Raw genomic sequence first — 16,906 nt, 5'->3', positions numbered from 1 at the left:
CCCAGAGTTTTTAGAGCAGGAAGCGCAAGGAACACTAAGATAGGCTCCATGGGGCGGGTGGATCTTGAAGTGGAGTCCCAGGGTCGGGGTGGTGACCAGCACTCTTGGGGGGAGATTTCCTCAGGGAGCAATGCCCAAGGTCCTGAGTGTTCCTCACACCTCCCTGAAAAGAAAGGAGGTGGGTGTTAGGTGAAGGCAGGCACGGCATGAAGAGTGAGGCTACGGGCTCTTTCCTGTTGGCGCCCTGCTGTGGTGCTGCGTTCCTTCTAGACTGGCCCCCTCCCCACCAGCCTCCTACTCGGACACCCCTCCCACTCCATACTGGCCTTCCTCTCTGCTCCATCCCATGCCACCTTCCCTTCAGCACTTACGATGTGGACAGCGGGGTGTCCAGCTGTATGATGTGGGGCCCGCGCATCCTCTGCAGTTGGACCCGAGTCAGCTTCCGAGGCCTGCTGTCCCTGGGTTCTGGGATGCCCTCAATCCTTTGGCTGGCCAGCTCCTCCCGGATCTCTCTGAGCATGTCCTCAGCCCTGAGGGGGCGAGGGGAGGGGGTGCGGCAGGGTCCTAGGAGGAGGGGCCCCTCCTCCTCATCCTCCGAGGATGCCCAGGGGCTCTCCCCAGCAGAGTCAGCGTGGGTAGGGGAGTGTGGGAGCTGTCCCCGAAGTCGGGCCCTATGCAAGGTTTCCACTACCACGTTCTCTCCCACTGACGTCCCATCTTCTTCCTCAAACCAGGTTGGTGGTTCTCCTCTGGGAAGACTGCTTCCTCTTCGGATAGCTTCCCCCGGTAGTGCAGGGGTGCTTCGGCGTTGGGGAGCTTGGGGATCAGAGGGCTGGGGGCGCAAAGTAACATCCCGGAGGTCCAGGGCGGAGAAGGTGAGGCAAGGGTGCCGCCGAAGGGCCCATGGGCGTAGACGGCTCAGTGGGGAGTGAGACCCCTTGGAAGAGACAGGAATCAGCGTGCTGTAGCCAGAGTCTGAGGTGTCATCTTGGACCGAGGGAGTGTCTTCATCTGAGTCTTCTGTCACCACCAGATGGGGAATGACAGCAGGGAACTCATGAGTCCTACAAATTAATGAGGGGTCAGAGTAAGAAGCTAAGTGGTCAAATTCAAGTCCAGGAAGTATCCCTTGATCACCCCATTCTGAAACGGCCCCTCCAAACTTAATTTGATATCACCTTTACACTGCACGGACTGTTTTTTATCATCTATCTGGTTGGACTCTTAAGCTCCTCTAAAACATTTTAGGTACCTGGTCCAGGTCCTTGTATGAAGTAAACACTCAGGTATTTTCTGTGGGGCTCCTGAGATCTCCTGAGGTTCCACCCACTGGTGGGTCTTCGTCTTTTTTTTCCTCCCTTAACCATGCTATTGAACAGCTGTGTTATTCAGGATGAGCCTCATGCTCTGGGGATTTGGACTAAGCTGGTCCCTGCAGCTCTGACATTCTGCAAATCCCGATCGGCCTTCATTCCCTGTTTCTAGCCTGGGGAGCCTGCTCCTTTCTGGCAGCTAGGGCCTTATGTGCGTTTCCGCCTGTGCCAACCCTAGGCTGGCTGACCTGCTAGGCTGTCTCAGGAGGCCCTTCGCAAGGCCGGTGCCACTCTGCTCTCCAACCTGTAGCCTGGGTTCCTCAATCTATTCCTAATCCTCCCAAGCGCTATCATACCATTTTTCAGCCTTATGGGTTCCTGTTTTCTCCCTCCCTGGCTGCAGCCTCCTTACTGTGGGAGAGCTTACGGTGCTGGCGGATCTTACCTCCCCTCCACGCTGCTCTGAGAGCCCTCTGGGGAAGGTGTGGAGGGCCTGGTGCCCAGAGACTCCTGGTCCCTGTCCCTGTAGAGGGCCAGGAGCTCCCTCTTCTGTTGGACATATTCTTCTGCCTTCAGCTTTTGCAGCGTGACCTGGGGTAGGGATGTAAGATCCTCAATTATTGCACACTTGCTATGTGCCAGGTACCGGGCCCAGTGCTTCACAATACATTATCTCCTTTAATCTTCACAACAACCTGATGAGGCCAATACTTATTTTTCTCCTACTTTGCTACTGAGAAATGGAGACTGAGGTTAGTAACTGCAAAGATCATGCAGTAAGAAAGTGAGATAGAACCAGGATTTGAACTCTCAAGCTGGTCCTGGGGGTGCGTGGGCTGAGGAGAAGGTCCTCTTTCCTCCATGTTCAGTTCTTCCTTCTTCTTGTGCCCCCTTGGCCAGCCCTCTATCTATCTGGTCTGCCCCCTCCTTTAGGAAGTCCTCCCTGCTTGGTGGTGATGGTGGTATAAGTCCTGGGTCCTCAGGTTACTCTTCCTCCTGCCACAAGGCTGGTGGGTCGGGGCAGGCTTTGTCCTATGCTGAGGACTCTGTTGTCCTTCAGAGATGAAAGCAAGACTGTCTCAAGAGGTTTCAGAGAGAGGATGCATTACATTTTCTGTCTTCCTCAACATTTTCATACAGATGTCATCAGAATAAAATAGTGACATCCGAGAAGGGGCGTTCAGAGCACCTCCACATGCACAGTCATTTGAGACAGACCATCACTCTGCGGGGTGAAAGCATGGCTAGTAGCCCATTTTACAGATGAGAAAGCAAGACTTCACGAGGTGAAGGCACTTGCTCAGTCACATAGGTAGAGAGAAAGAGAAGGGGGACTGGGCCTTTCTCTGTGAGTCCTAGAGCAGGAGCTACACTGTTTTCAAGGGCAGCCTGAAAGGGTACATAGTTATTAAAGGACAGCATTTGCTGGGGGGGAGAAGTGAAGGCAGGCAGCAGAACCAGGGAGAGGCTGAAGGCAGAGGCTCGGCAAAAGAGGAAGTGGTGGCCACTGCGGGCAGCGCTGATGCCAGGACTCACTAGATGGTCCTGGCGTCGTTAAAATACCGAAGTACTTTCATGCTGGTAAGCAAAGGGCTGCTGTCCGAGCCGCCCACCTCCCTTCTTCAGGACTACCCTGCTCCCCAAGATCTAACAGCTGGAGGGACAGCATCAGGCACAGCAGGGAAGACGCCCCCTTCCCAATACTCCACTCTGATTGGTCGATGCCCATGCCACGCATTTTGAATATCTCCCCACTTCAGGTATATGAACCAGCAACTCTTGGACACCTGGACCTTCCTAGAGCTTCTCCAGAAACACAATGGGTAGCTGGGTCAGTGAAAGAGACATGTTGGAGAAATGGTGAGCAGGGAGAGCAAAATGACATCCATGACCTGGGCTTCTATTTCCAATTCTCCTCGCCTGGCTCACCAGTCACTCATTCTCATGAGTGAGAAAGCATTGCAAGGATTCTTAGCAGCCTCATAAGACTTGGTCTGTTGGCCAGAGCAAGGGATGACGGTGCCTGGGGACAAGAAACCAGCACACCAGGCCAAGGCCTGGGATCGCTCCTGGTCCCCAGATGCATCTCCCAGCTGTGTGGAGTGTGGGAGGGCCCATTCTTGGGGCCTGGAAGGGGCCAGGGCGGCCTGCTTGTCCTGCTGAGATGCCAGGCCCTTTTGCCCCACAAGACCCAAGTTCAATTTTGTGTTTGGGATGTTCAGGATAGGGATGGTATGTGGAAGAAAAGAACTGGAAAGGGGGAAGGGGGATTGGTGGGGTGTCTGTAAGGGACATCCCATACCAGCATCTTCACTAAATCTGCCCTAGGAAGAAGCAGGGAGGCGGCGGCCTCAGGCACCGGGCACTGGGGCTGTTGAAGGGCGCCCAGCCACTCCCAAGCCTTCCTAGCAACCCAGGCAAGGTTTCTCTGCTTGGATGAGAGGAGAGACATGTTGGGGGCAGGGTGGGAAGGGAAGAGGAAACTGGTGCCTGAGCCAGAATGTGGCACCCCCACAAAGCTGGGAAAAGGACGGGAGGGCTCCCTAGACACGACTCGGCTTCCTTCGCCGCCTGCCGCCCAGGCAGAAAACAGAAGCCTTGAGAGGAAATGCCTCCTCTCCCACTGCCGCTGGGGTGGTCCTGGGTTCACCCGCTCTCCTTTCCAAGTCCTCCAGACGCTGAGGCGTGTGTCCAGTCAGCATCGAGGCCCGGGGCACCACTGACACCCCCCTACCCCCGCCACCCCCGCCCCGTCTCATGATGACAATAACAAGCATTTATGGAGCGCCCATTAAGTGCTGGGCCTCCGCCAAACAGTTTACAAACATAGTTCTCTAAACTATCTTGCATGGCAGTTCCCATTATCAGTGCAATTCCCCAGATGGGACTGGCTGGGCCTAGGGAAATGAAGTAATCCTCCAAGAACCCAGAGATAACCAGAGCTGGCCTCTGCGGCCTCCGGCCCGGCTCCTCCCCTCCTTTCATTTCTTGGCCTTCATCTCGACCAGCTCTTGCAGTTCCTGTCCCTGGTGCCTTTTCCTCTTCTCATTCCCTAAATAAGGGCATTTCCCAAGATCCAGTCTCTCTTCCCTTGAGATGCTCCTTTTCTCTTGAAGCTTAAGCCACCGTGGGTAGACCCACTAGGGATAAATCTCCATGTCCGTTTCTGTGAGGGGGAGAAAAAAATCTTCTGACCCCTGGGGGTCGCTGTCTCAGGGGCCCAGTAGACACTGCACTGCCCCCTGCAGTTTACAAAGACCGATGGTGAGAGAGAGGGGCTCGCTAGGAATTTGGTGTGAGATACTAGCAATTTCAAAGCTTCAGTTCCTTGTTTTGCAAAGGGAGGCTGGAAGCTTTAGGCATCAGAAGTGACCTTCTTTTCTCTATTAGCCAGCAGTGAGATAACTGGGGACTAAATTATTTTGCATAATAAAGTACCAGAAATTTTTGTGGCCCCCAGGAGGTTCCAAAAGAAGAAAGAGGGGCGGGTATTGCCCAGAGACCTAGAAGCGAAGGAAAAGGAGAAAGTTCGGACGGTGGGAGTGGTAAGGAGAAGAGGCTGCCTGCTGGTAAGGGCCCCCCACCTGTTGTCCTGGAGAGCCTGGGGCTTGTTTCCAGTTTTGTCCTCTTTGTCCTCTGCTCCACTCCTCCCCAGCCTGCAGTACAACTCAACCCCAGCCTGCAGTACAACTCAACTACCCGCCGAGTAGCGTCCGTTGTCAGCCTGGCCTTGCGGACACTGTGTTTGTGCTGGGGAAAGTGGTGTAGAGAGAAGGCCCCTGTCACAGAGAGGGGGGACTGTGAGTGGGCCTGAGGCAGGACAGATGGAGACCACTCTCACCGAGAAAACCACCCCCACCTCCACACTCCCCCCCACCTGTCCCCTGCCTCTGCCTTTTTGGGAACTGTCACCGTCCTGCTCAGGTACATAAGGAAGCAGCAGCCCTGCAGGGCTGGAGGACACACTATCTTGAGGTTCTGCCTTTCATCCCTAATTCATTCCTTTTTAATTTTTTTTCTTTAATGGCAAAAATCTTGTATTTCTTTTCTACTCTCCTAATTCAAAAATTTTAATACAGTATTTAAAGAGACTAAGCTCTGGCTTTTCTTTTCTCAAATAAGCTCTCCACCTTAGGATATGGTACCATAGAGAAGATGGTGGAAAGATGCTCAAAATTAGTCAAACAGACTCTTCCCACATTCTCAAGTTTCAGAGGCCCTAGTTGACTGATGTGCTAATGACAAATCATTATTATCTATTCATTAAAGCAAACCCTGTGAGAAACACTAATTTCATTTAAACACTTTAAAAATAATGAAGTTGCATTGTTTAGAAATAGTCTACAATAAGATTTCTTTCCTTGTTCGAAATGCCTCTTGTTTTTAAAATCGACATATGATTGACATATAACATATTAGTTTCAGGTGTACAAGGTAATGATTCAGTATATGTATATATTATGAAACGATCACCACAATAAGTCTAGTTAACATCCCTCACCATACATTGTTATAAAAATTGTTTTCTTGTGGTACGAACTTTTAAGATTTATTTTCTTAGCAACTTCCATAGTTTACCCTAATTTCTCACCTGCACTCCAGGTCTGTGTTTCCATTTTTCCACAAGCCTCCAAGATATCTCCCTTGGCTGTCTCCCACTGACGCATTTCCAAAGTACTTCTGTTTAAAACTGAATATTGCTACCCTAGGAAACAACACGTCCCAGGAAACGACAACTAAACAAACAGGTTTCCCTTTCTAAAGACTTCATTTCTCTTGCGGGCGCCAATGCCAAAGCAGTCTTTCGAATGGGAGCTTAGGGAAGCAAATTTTCCTTTGTCTTTGGGGAAGTGTTACAGAACTTTTACCTCATGCTACGTGCTTAATCTGAATGATCTTTGAATCATCCCTATGAAGCAAGGACTGTTATTTATATCCACTTGCAGGTGATGAAAGGGAAGACCAGGGAGGCCACATAACTCACCCAGATCACCCAGCTAATGAAAAGGTGGAACTGGTACTTGAGCCTAGATTTTCATGCATTTGGTATAGGATTTAACTAGTTCCCTAATTTAAAGATTTTTATATATTTACCTTTTTTTTTTTTGAGGGAGAGGGGAAAGGAAGGGAAAAGGAGAAGGAGCGAAACATCACTGGGTGAGAGATACATCTATCGATTGCCTCTTGCACACCCCCAACTGGGGCCTGGCCTGCTAACCAGGCATGTGCCCTGACTGGGAATCGAACTGGTAACCTTTAGGTTTGCAGGCTAGCGCTCAATCCACTGAGCCACACCAGTCAGGGCTGTCTCTTCTTTAGCTCCTATCTTCCTCCTCCCCTCTGCCCCCTTTCCTTCCCTCCCTCCCTCCCTCATGGCTAAGGCCATGGCACTAATTCTCAGTGTTTCACACCCAAACTAGTGGAGTAAATCTCCTGTCACCAATCTCCCCCTCCCACAGCGCACCCATTACCGCCACCTAACAATTCAAGACAACACACACTGATTTCACCATGGCATTCCCTTGCTCGAGAATGTATGGTGGCTCCCTCATCAACCCAGTTCAGCCCAGGGTCATCCAGTCCCCACTGCAGCTCGTGGGGTCCTGTAGAGCTTGGCTGCTCAATCACCAGCTCACAGAAACCCTTTGCTCCAGACTCAGACCGCCAAGGTCACTGCCCAGCTACTCCCTTGATTCTTCTGCTCACAGTCTTCCTTCCCATCCTTAAAAGTCCAACTCAAATCCCCACACTTCTTTGGTCTTTTTGCTCCTGGAGTAGGTTGAATGGTGGCCCCAGAAAGATATGTCTAGGTCCTAATGCCCAGGACCTGTGACTGTGACCTTATTTGGAAAGAGGGTGCAAAGATCCTGAGTCAAGAACCTCAGGATGAGATCATCCTGGATTTAGGGTGGGCTCTAAGTCTAATGACTGGTGTCTTTATAACAGACAGGAGAGGGGAATGTGGATACAGAGACTGTGAAGACAGAGGCAGGGGTGGAGAAGCCAAGGAACACCTGGAAGCTGGAAGAGGCAAGGAAGGATTCCCCCTTAGAGCCTTGGCCAGGAGGCGTGGCCTCGCTGACACCTTGATTTCCAACTTCTGGTCTCCAGAACTGGGAAAGAATAAGCTTCTGTTATTTTAAGTCACCCAGTTTATGGTGTCAATACAGTTTCATTTGGCTCTCTCTTCTGAATTCCTCTAGCATTAATCACATAAATATACTCATGTCAATTCCCTGCTTAACACCTTTACTGGTTCCCTGTCATCGAAAAGACAAAGTTCAAGTTCCTCACGTGGCATCCAGCGATGGGCATGCTGGTGTTGCCTGCCTCCCAGCCTCCCTGCCGCGGTGCCTGCCCTGTGCTTCATGTCTTAGTGATACCTGTGTGTCTCTCAGCACACACGCGGGTTTCGTATCTCTGACCTTTGCACATTCTGTTTCTCCAATTGAAATACCTTGCCTTCCCACCCTGCGTCCCTGAGATACTCCTAGGGGTCCCCCGAACGGTGCTTTGAGCAGAGCTCCTCTGTGAAGACTTCTCAGCATACCCGCCCTCTGGACCGTCTCTTTCCTAACCAACCCACCAGGCAGAGTGAATTATTCCCTTCTGGTCCAAGTTCCATTATGTGTGCAGGCTTCTGCATTCCTACACTAGTTTGTCCAGCTAGGCTGCCGTGCACATTCTTCGAGGACAGGAATGTTTTACTCCTTTCGATTCCCTAGCACCTAGCTAGTGTCTGCAGCCACCGGGGGCCCCATTAATGCCTGTTGAATGGAGGATGAAGTTCAGAGGACTTCAAGTTTTCAGCGTGTAGAAGCCTTTAGGGGGATGCTGTCTTGGGCTCTCTTGGGGCTGGCAGAGCAGCTGGCGCTCTTCCCTGCTCTTACAGGTGCATGGCCAAGGCTGCGTCTCCCTCATGAGGACAGTCTGAATGTGCCTCCAGTCCAGCCTCTCTCGCCTCCCCTTCCCCTGTGTGCTCCAGTTTCTGAGCTCCAGGGCCCCAGCCATCCCTTACCACTCCTGGCTATCCCATACCTGGGCCTGCTGGGTCTTCTCCAGCCACCGGGCACGGTCCGAAGCACTGGGACAGTGCACAATGAGGGCACTGGAGACGCACTGGAAGTCGGTGAGGTGGATCGCCAGGAAGCTGTCTGGGTGGAGGAGAAGCTCTGCCTCAGGGGCTGCACTGTTTGGGACCCCATCCCGACCTTGCCAGTGGGAAAGGGGAAGAGCAAGGTCCCAGAGGGGAGACTTACTTGGGTCCCGGAGTGGCCGGCACACAAGCTTCTCCAGCATGAAGGGGGGGCGGATAACCTTGGCTTTGTCTGCCTTGCGTTGGGGCTTGGTCACCAGGAGCACGTCAGAGAAGAGGAACAGGTACACGTCCAACTGGAGGCGTGTGCAGGAGAAAGAGGCAGGGTCAGCTGGACCGGGGGAAGGGCGGGACAGGGATTGGGGCTCATGCGTAAGTGTGCATGGGGACAAGTGAGCACATACGTGCCCAGGGACAAGTGCTAGAGTTGGAGGGGGTGTCAGCTTGTCCCTTCTCTCACTTTACAGGCAGGAAAAGTGTCTGACTCAGGGTCATACAAACAGAGCTTTAGTCAGAACCATGTCCTTTTCCCAATATATATAGACACACACACAGATACATAAATATGGACACACACAGACACACAGATGAACATGCACACACACCTTTCTTCCATGTCCGGCTTATCTGACTCTTATCCTACCTCCCACCATCTCTCCCTTCTCTTCAATCCATCTCTCACCTCTCTGCTCCTTCCCATGGGGCCCTCACCTTCCCTTCTCGCCCCTCCTTCACTCTCACGGGTCCCTCCAGCAGCAGCTGCCTGGTGTGCTCAGGAGCAACACCCAGCATCGGGGACATCAGGTCCAGGTTGGAGAATGGACTCAGTTTCTGAGGGACACAGAGAGGAGAGGGTGAGGGGACTGGGTAGGGCTCGTGTCTGCTGCCCAGTCATGGTGGTTCTTTGTTCTGCTCCCCGCGCCGTCTCTTTTCATCCATCCTCCGCTTGGAGGGAGGGGAAGCGTTTCAGTGCCTCCCTCCTACTTTTTTGCACTCTGCGCATGGGACCCTCGCCACGGGGAAGGAATGATGGACATGCCCCTGTGGCACCTCTGTCCCTTCCCTCCAGGCTTCTGATTCATCCATTTTCCTGGGGACCTTGTTTTTTCTGAGCCCCTCCTCCCTCTCTCACCTTCTCTACCTCCTCGCTGGACGGCTCCAGCACCTCATAGGGTCCAATGCGTTGGGCTGCAGCCACCAAGCTCTCCTGCTCCTCGCCCTGGCGGACCTGCTTATTGATGTGTCGCAGGAATGATTCCACAGCTGCAATCTAAATGACGGTAGGGTGCGGAAGGAGGAGTAGCTCAGTTCCTCACCTTGCACATCCCCACCCAATCAATGACAACCACAGCATCTAAACACAGGCGGGCCAGTCAGTGCCACACTGTCACATGCATGCGAGAAGAGAGCCTCTCAAGAGTTCCTGGAGAGCAGTTCCCACACACCAGGCCCCAACTCCTAAGGACACTGGCCCTGCCAGGCGCCGTACCATGGCCTTCAGGGCCTCGCGGGTTCGTGCCTCAGGGCTCCTCTTGAGCACAGCCTGCAGCAGCAGTGGGTACTTGGTGATGCGCTGGTGGGGCTTGATGAGTAAGTCACCCAGCATCTGCCTCCCCGAGCGCTTGTGCTTCTCACACCACTGCCAGGGAAGGGGGGCAGGGGGTCAGCAGTCTGCAAGTCGCCACCTGCCCTGCCCTACCCTAGAGATGGACTAAGCCTGGAGCCCAGCAGGAGATCGGGACAGCTAGGTCCGCCCATCTCCCTCCCTGGCAACCCCTCTCCCACCTGCACGAAGGTACGGAAGAGAGGGTTATTGTCTTGCTGCTCTCGGGCGTAAGCCATGGTCTGCTTCACTCTCAGGCAGTACTGGACATAGGGCTGGAACCGCTGGCTGAACTGGAGGGACAGATGGGTGGGGCGGGGAGCAGGCAGGGGAAGAAGGTCATGAGATACAGGCTTTGGCTGCAGAACATGGGGAGCAGGGGTGGGGCATGGGGCAGCCTCTCATAGACCCCTAAGTCCAGCTCCTGCCAATCCCTACCTCCCATGACTGCCAGGCCTTCTCTCTGGATCCCAAGGAGGAGGTGAGGACTTGAGAGGCCGACCTACTGCTGCTCTTTGAGCTCCTGTTCACAGCCCCCGCTGTGCCCTGCTGCTCTGAATTTACTCTTGCCATCAATAATTCAGCCGGAACGTTTTCCGGACACTGCAGGTCCCATTTCACCCGGGGAGGGGTGGTGAGCTGAGGCTTGCCCAGAAGCCCTGTCCTGTGCTTAGAGGGCTGGGGGCCCTCTAAGGCTCCCAGGAGGCTGTCTCCCCACGTCTCCACCCCATTCCGGCTCTGCGAGGCCCACGCTTTCTGGCTAGAGAAAACTGGGGAAGAAAGTCCGGTCCTGGACCTCCAGCTTTCTCTTGTCACACTTCCCCATGCTCCTGGTACCTCTGAGGTCTTTTACATCCCTTCTCCCCCCCCCCACCCCCCCACCCCATCCCCTAGGGGACACTTCCCCTAGCCCTTGTTCTTGCTCCCAGCTGTTTGTCAATGGATGTCTGGTTAAGAAGTAAGAATTTATAGTTGATAAGAGCTTGGTGTAACTCTTCCCTGAGACAGCTGCGTTTTCACGTCATCATGTCATGAGGATCTCCAGAAGCCCAAAGAACCTCTGCAACAGAGGCCATGCTTGTCGAGTGAAGGGCAGGAGATGAGGTGATATTCTGGGGTAAGGTCTGTGCCCTTGGACCCCCTCAAGTCATGGGAGGATTCCAGTTGCATAGACATGCCCTGCAGACAGGACCCCCTGGACTCTCCCGGGCCTGCCTCATCCAGCCCTCCGCCAGGCCTCACCGCCAGGAAGCCATCTTGCAGGCTGACAGGGTCCAGGGGCTGGCCCGAGGCCCGAGTCTTCCACAGGGTAGGTTCCAGCACCTCTTTCCAAAAGCTCTGGTGGGCTCGGATTAGGCTGGGGACATTTCCGAACAGGGTCTCGATTGACACCTGGAGGAGGCAGCAGAACTTAGCAACGTGCCTTGGCAGGTCACCCTTAGGCAGCATTGGCCTTGGACAAGCAGAAACTGCTAAACTTGGATGGTAGGGGGAGGGGCGGGAGCTGTGGCCTTCTTGGGGTCTAGAATGAGAAGGGGAGTAGGGAGGGCAGGTGGTGTCCTAGAATATGGAGCAAGAGAAATTCAGACTGCGCAGCCTGGAGGGCTCTCCGAGACCCCACCCTCAACCTCCCCTCCCCTTCCCCATTCCTCGGGCTCAGAGCATGGGAGGCACCAGGCTCCCCCCCCGCCCCCACCCCAAGCTCCCACTCACTTCTGTCAGCAGTCCTACTCGCTGCAAGTTCAGCAAACCGGCGGCTAGAAGCTAGATGCAGGGAGAGATGAGGGTCTCAGTGCCTGACCCCTTCCTCTCAGCCTAGCCCTTTAGTGTATCGCCACCCCCAACTTCAGTGCTGCTAACCTCCCTCCCAAGATCCTGGGAAGGTCTCAAATCAGGGGGATCTCTTGGTATCTTGCCCCTCCCTCCCCCAGCAACCCTGTCCCTCTGGTCTGGGAGGACTGGGGGACATGCAAGGAAGATGGGTATACAGCTGAGGATGGGGCCGGGGCTGGGACTGAGGGAGACTCACATCGGTCATGATCTTGAGCTTTTGTATGTAGATCAGCTCCGTGGTCAGTAGCTCCCAGAGTGCCTCCTGCTGGTGGCAAAGCTCCCGGCTCATCTCCTGGGGTGGGAATGGGGCTGTTTCAGTTGGGGAACAATAACAAGAACAGCAGCTCTCATTTGTTAAATGTTACTGGGTCTACTTCATCGAAGACTTTTTAATCCTCAGACCAATCCTCCCGTGTGTAGGTGTCATCCCCATTTTACAGATAAGGCGACTGAGGCTCAGTGAGGTTTGCTGTCATGACCAAGGTCTCATTAGTAAGTGATGGAGTTGGGATTTGGACCAGGAGCAAGATGTCTCCAAATGCTTTCCTCACGTGGCCTGAGGCCTTTCACTTGGGAAGAGGCAGAGGTGAGTCGCGCATATTTGTGCCTGTAACCCCCTGGGGACAGACGTTGTGTTACAGGCCCACCTTGTGTCCAGGCACCAGCTCCTTCCAGGACTTCTCGATGGTCAGGCCGCTGTCGATGCCCTTTCCTATCTCCCAGTGCTGCCGATCCTCAGGGGGTAGGCGGGGCATCCCAAACATGCTGAATGTGTACAGCCTCCGCTCCAGCTCCCGGGCTTTCGTGACTTCCTGGTGGAGTCGAAAAGGGGATCAATCGTGGCCACGTCCTGGGCGCCCAGCCCAATGGGCCCAGGGCGCACTGCACGTGTGAGTGTGTGTGAGTGTGTGTGTGTGTGTGTGTGTGTGTGTGTGTGTGTGTGTGAGCACTGAGCGTGTGTGAGGACATGGGAGCCTGGGGGACAGGGATGGACCTCCAGCTGGGATGACAGCGACAAGGGAGTTACTGGAACATGGAGGGAGAGGTACTGTGGTCTGCAGAAAGGTCCTTGGATAGAGGGGTCTGGCCTGGGCTCCCTGCCCAGAAAGGTGCCTTCCAAGGGGTCTTTTGAGAAAGAAGCCTTCAGAGGGACCTTCAGATGGAGACCAGAACAGGGCTTAGGAAAAGCCAGTGGTCCCAGGCAGCATTTTGACATTTGCCCATAACATGGACATTTTTATGAGGCAGCATGGCTTAGGGATGTTTTTCGGAGAAGCTCTCCAGACAGAGCCAGGTGGCTTATTGGAGGCGGCCTGAGCTCTCAGCTCTGATGCCTGTCGAGGACATCACAGCTCAGGTTGTGAGCCTGCTGATGAGAGCGGGGGACCCCTTACCTTGAGTTTGGGGGAGTGGGGTGCACCTGCCCCAAAATGGCCTCCATGTTTCTTCTCAGGCTCTGATTCTCGCAACCTCACAGGAGACAAGGCTCGGGGCTGGCCAGAACCCTTGACAAAGGGGACATAGTCCTGGAGGTGTAGGCGACTGGGATCCTGAGGGAAGAGCAGGGCAAGTTCTGGGGGTGGTACTCCCCTTCCCCCAGAAGGTCCCAAGGAGGCAGTAGGGGCCAGGCTTTGCTCCAGATGGCACCCCTCACCCATGTAAGTTGAGCTGACTCACTTCTCCCTTCAAACCAGTTTGGTGTGAGCCACTCCTGCCCTGAGTCACGGTGGCTGTTGCCAGAGAGGCCAAGTGGGTTGGGCAGGGACATGCCAAGCTGGCTCCTCGAGTGGGCCCAGGGGCAGGAGCGGGGACCTCCTGCAGAGCAGCGCACAGGTACACACACGCCTGGGCCCTGGAGGGTGTCCCTCCGTACCCGCCCACGCATGTGTGTGCTCCCTGTACCACAGGCTTGCTCACACAATGCCCCCGCACACTACATGTGGGTCCCTCACAGCTTCCCTGTTTGCAAACAACCTCCCTGATACGTGGGGGTGAGGGCACGCACATGTGCGGCTCCCCCGCGGGCATGTAGCCCGTGTCTCATCCTGTGGGGGAGCAGCGGCCCTTCCGTGTGAGAGGTTGAGGCCGTGGCCACAAGTCTCCTCCTGGACAGGCCTGGTCACATTCCTTGATCAGCGTGTGGCCTGATTTACCCCACAGACTTCCTATTTTCCCTTTCCGCCTTCTGCCTGGGGGAGTGCTCGGCTGTCCTCCCTGTCTCCTAGGACCAAAACTTCCTCCAGGAAGGCCGAGGATGCCTCCAACCAGAAGCAGAACTGTTCTCAAGGTGGAGGGAAGCCTCCACACCCCTTTCATTGGTCAGCACTGGAGGCGGGCCAGGAGGGTGGAGTCCAGGGAGTCCCCACATCCCTCCCTCCTTTCAGAGCAGGGACATTGTGAACCTTGCTCTTCTTCCAGTCCTGACTCAGAGCCCGCAGACTCCTCCCATACAGAGGTGGGAGCCTGTGAGGTGCCATCCCCAGGGCTTGGCGGAGTTCGCAGCTCCCTGCCTCAGACCTGTCTCACAGCACCTCCTCGGAGGGCCTGGCTTCCCCTGGCTTTCTGCCTCCAGTGCCCCATCTGCCTGGGATGGGTGTGGAGTCCTGGGATCCTGGCCCAGCATGGCCTCCCTCTCTCTCCCATACCAGAAAAGAAGGTAGGGTGAGGGATAGGAATAGAGCAGCCCACGAACCTATAAAAGGCAGAGACATGAAAGCCCAGGTGTCCTCCCTCTTGCCCCACCCAGGTCACCTTTGGGGCACAGCCTGGACTCACCAGCATGGGGCCTCCTCGGGGATAGAGACCGCCAGCAGTACTCTGGGCGGAGACCTGATGCTGGCCCCCATACGTCTCAATGTGGGAGTCCACAAGCGCTCGGAGGGGGCCTTCATATGGAGGACCAAAAGCCTGCATCCCTTCTCTCCTAGGTCACCTCCAAAGGTTCATGGCTCCAAGGTCCAGGAGAAAGGGGTCCCCTGAGGTTGCAAAGAGAAAAATGGAGGAATGGAAGGGCCAGCATTGATAAGTGGGTGGCACTAGGCCCGAGGCCAAGGTGGGAGGGGAGGGGAGGGCAGGAGGGTGGAGGGTCAAGGGCTTGGTCACTTGTTGGGAGAGCATGGTCGCCGGATCTATCTATGACTTGGTAGGGGTGGGAAATGTACATATGTGCACACGTGGGCACCGTTGGCCTATAAGTCCCCCCGCTGGCCTCCAATCATGCTGCAGTTCTACGAGAAGCTGAGAGCAAGGGCAATAGACAAGTCCCCAGCTTCCTGGCTGCCCCCAGGTGTGGGGATTCCCTGTGCAACTAGTTACAGCCTCCGTTTCCCCACACACAACCTAGGGAAATGGAGAGAGAGCAGGCGACGGCCTGGACCCGTCACCTGTTTTTGTACAGCCTGCACGCCGAGAATGCTTTTGCAAGTTTAAATAGTTGGAAAAAAAAAATCAGAAGGCCACTATTTCATGACACAGAAAATTATATAAAATTCACATTTCAGTGTCCATAGAGAAAGTTTTATTGGCACACAGCCATGTTTACTCCTTTACTGATGGTCTACTACTGCTTTTCAGCTATTTCAACAGAGGTCATATGTATACACTTCAACATCTAAAATATTTACTATCTGGCTCTGTACTGAAAAGCTTGCCCACCACTTAACCCTCCTGGCTACAGACAAGGATGTAAGGGAGGGACAGCTATCAAGTCGTTGGTCTTAGAGATGAACCAGGTGGAAGGAGGGTCTCTGTGGTTTTGGACTACATTCGGTCTTCCCCAGCCTCTGGGGGCAGCTCTTTGGAGCTGGGGGCCAGGTGTGGGGCTCCATCCCTTCCCTCTCCACTTGGGTAGAGGACCCACCCTGTGAGTGGGCAAGGCCTGAATAGAAGAGGCCTTTTAAACAGCTGCTGGTTCCCCTCGAGGTGGGCCTACGACCCCTGATCAGCCCTCCCCTTACTTTTTCTCTGATTTATGAACAGGAAAGAAAAGAGGTCACTGTTTCCCAGGCCCTCTACCAGTATTTCTCCCTCCAAGGGCTCGGTCTTCACTTTCTCTCTTCCTACCCAGGGCCCTTTTTGATCTTTGATCTGGCTTCCCTGGTCTCTAGCCCCTAGCGTCCCCGGCCCGCCCCCGCCCCTGTTCGCTTACCTGTGCCTACAGGTGATCCGGCGCCACCCGCTGCGCTGCCGCCCCGGACCACCCGGCTCACGCTTGCCAACGGCTCGCCCAGCGTTGTCAGCCCCGCTGCCCGGCCTGGGTCTGGGACCGAGCGGCCCACAGGACCCGGGCAGCGCAGCGCAGGGCAGAGCAGGAGAGAAGGTGGCGAGAGAGGGGCGGGGACGCGGGCAGGCCCCGCCCCCTCACCGTGGGCACCCGACCGGCCGCGCAGTGAGGACGTCCGTAGAACCTTATGGTCTGAGGAGTCCCTACCCGGGACGTAGCGACCACCCTGCCAGGAAGGAGAGCTCGCTTCGCAGAGTTCCTTTGCACCTGAGCTCACCACCCACCGGGCAAGAGCGGAAGGGCTGAAGCCGCGCGCTCCTTCAGGGGCGCCAGACCCCCGGGAGGCGCCAGAGTAATGAGGCATAAATGCCGGGCTAGGTGCACTGCGGAAGACGGCGAGGGGAATGACCGAGTTATCTTCCTCCTCCTCCTCCTTCCCCTGCCTCGTCTTCCTCCTTTAACCAGGCAGGGAAGCGGGACAGCAACGGAAGGGACTGGTGGCCCAGAGACCCTTGGGTCTCCGTGAGGCTCTCTGGCTTGGAGTCCAAAGTATGACCCTTATATCTCACTGGCCTGGTCGTCTGTGGAAGGGGGGACTTGGCCTTTGGTCTAGGGACTGCACCTGGTGCCAGGCTCCTGACCCAACACTTCTCCCACGAGGGTGGGAAGACAGGAGCGTCAGGTGGGGGCACCCTCACACTTCATGGCAAACAGGCTCACTCCAGGCTTCACAAGGGCTGTCCCAGCACCCACAGCTGCTGCTGAAACAGATCTGTTCAAGGAAGGGCACTTGTTGGGCATGACATGATAGGACCACATTTTCACATCCCTAAATC

The 16,906-nt window shown here is 55.0% G+C and overlaps 1 protein-coding gene across 1 annotated transcript; it reads right to left on the bottom strand.

The window, feature by feature from the left end:
• Positions 1-106: 106 nt before the first annotated feature.
• Positions 107-16,113, bottom strand: PLEKHG6 (pleckstrin homology and RhoGEF domain containing G6). The gene is made up of 16 exons (XM_054574480.1): positions 15,996-16,113; positions 14,624-14,823; positions 13,243-13,398; positions 12,496-12,660; positions 12,045-12,140; positions 11,729-11,779; positions 11,258-11,407; positions 10,198-10,308; positions 9,902-10,051; positions 9,545-9,682; positions 9,124-9,243; positions 8,576-8,708; positions 8,355-8,470; positions 1,762-1,907; positions 372-1,067; positions 107-163 (listed from the first exon to the last, which is right to left on the bottom strand). The coding sequence occupies exons 2-16, from the start codon at positions 14,759-14,761 to the stop codon at positions 154-156; spliced, it is 2,376 nt and encodes a 791-aa protein (XP_054430455.1). The 5' UTR covers positions 14,762-14,823; positions 15,996-16,113; the 3' UTR covers positions 107-153.
• Between the last annotated feature and the right edge of the window lie 793 nt (positions 16,114-16,906).

The sequence above is a fragment of the Pteronotus mesoamericanus genome, unplaced genomic scaffold (assembly GCF_021234165.1).
Source record: "Pteronotus mesoamericanus isolate MK-2021 breed Mesoamerican mustached bat unplaced genomic scaffold, CSHL_Meso_final contig_263, whole genome shotgun sequence".
Taxonomy (NCBI): domain Eukaryota; kingdom Metazoa; phylum Chordata; class Mammalia; order Chiroptera; family Mormoopidae; genus Pteronotus; species Pteronotus mesoamericanus.
Note: the sequence above shows the minus strand (reverse complement) of the source record. Positions and strands in the feature narration are given on the sequence as shown.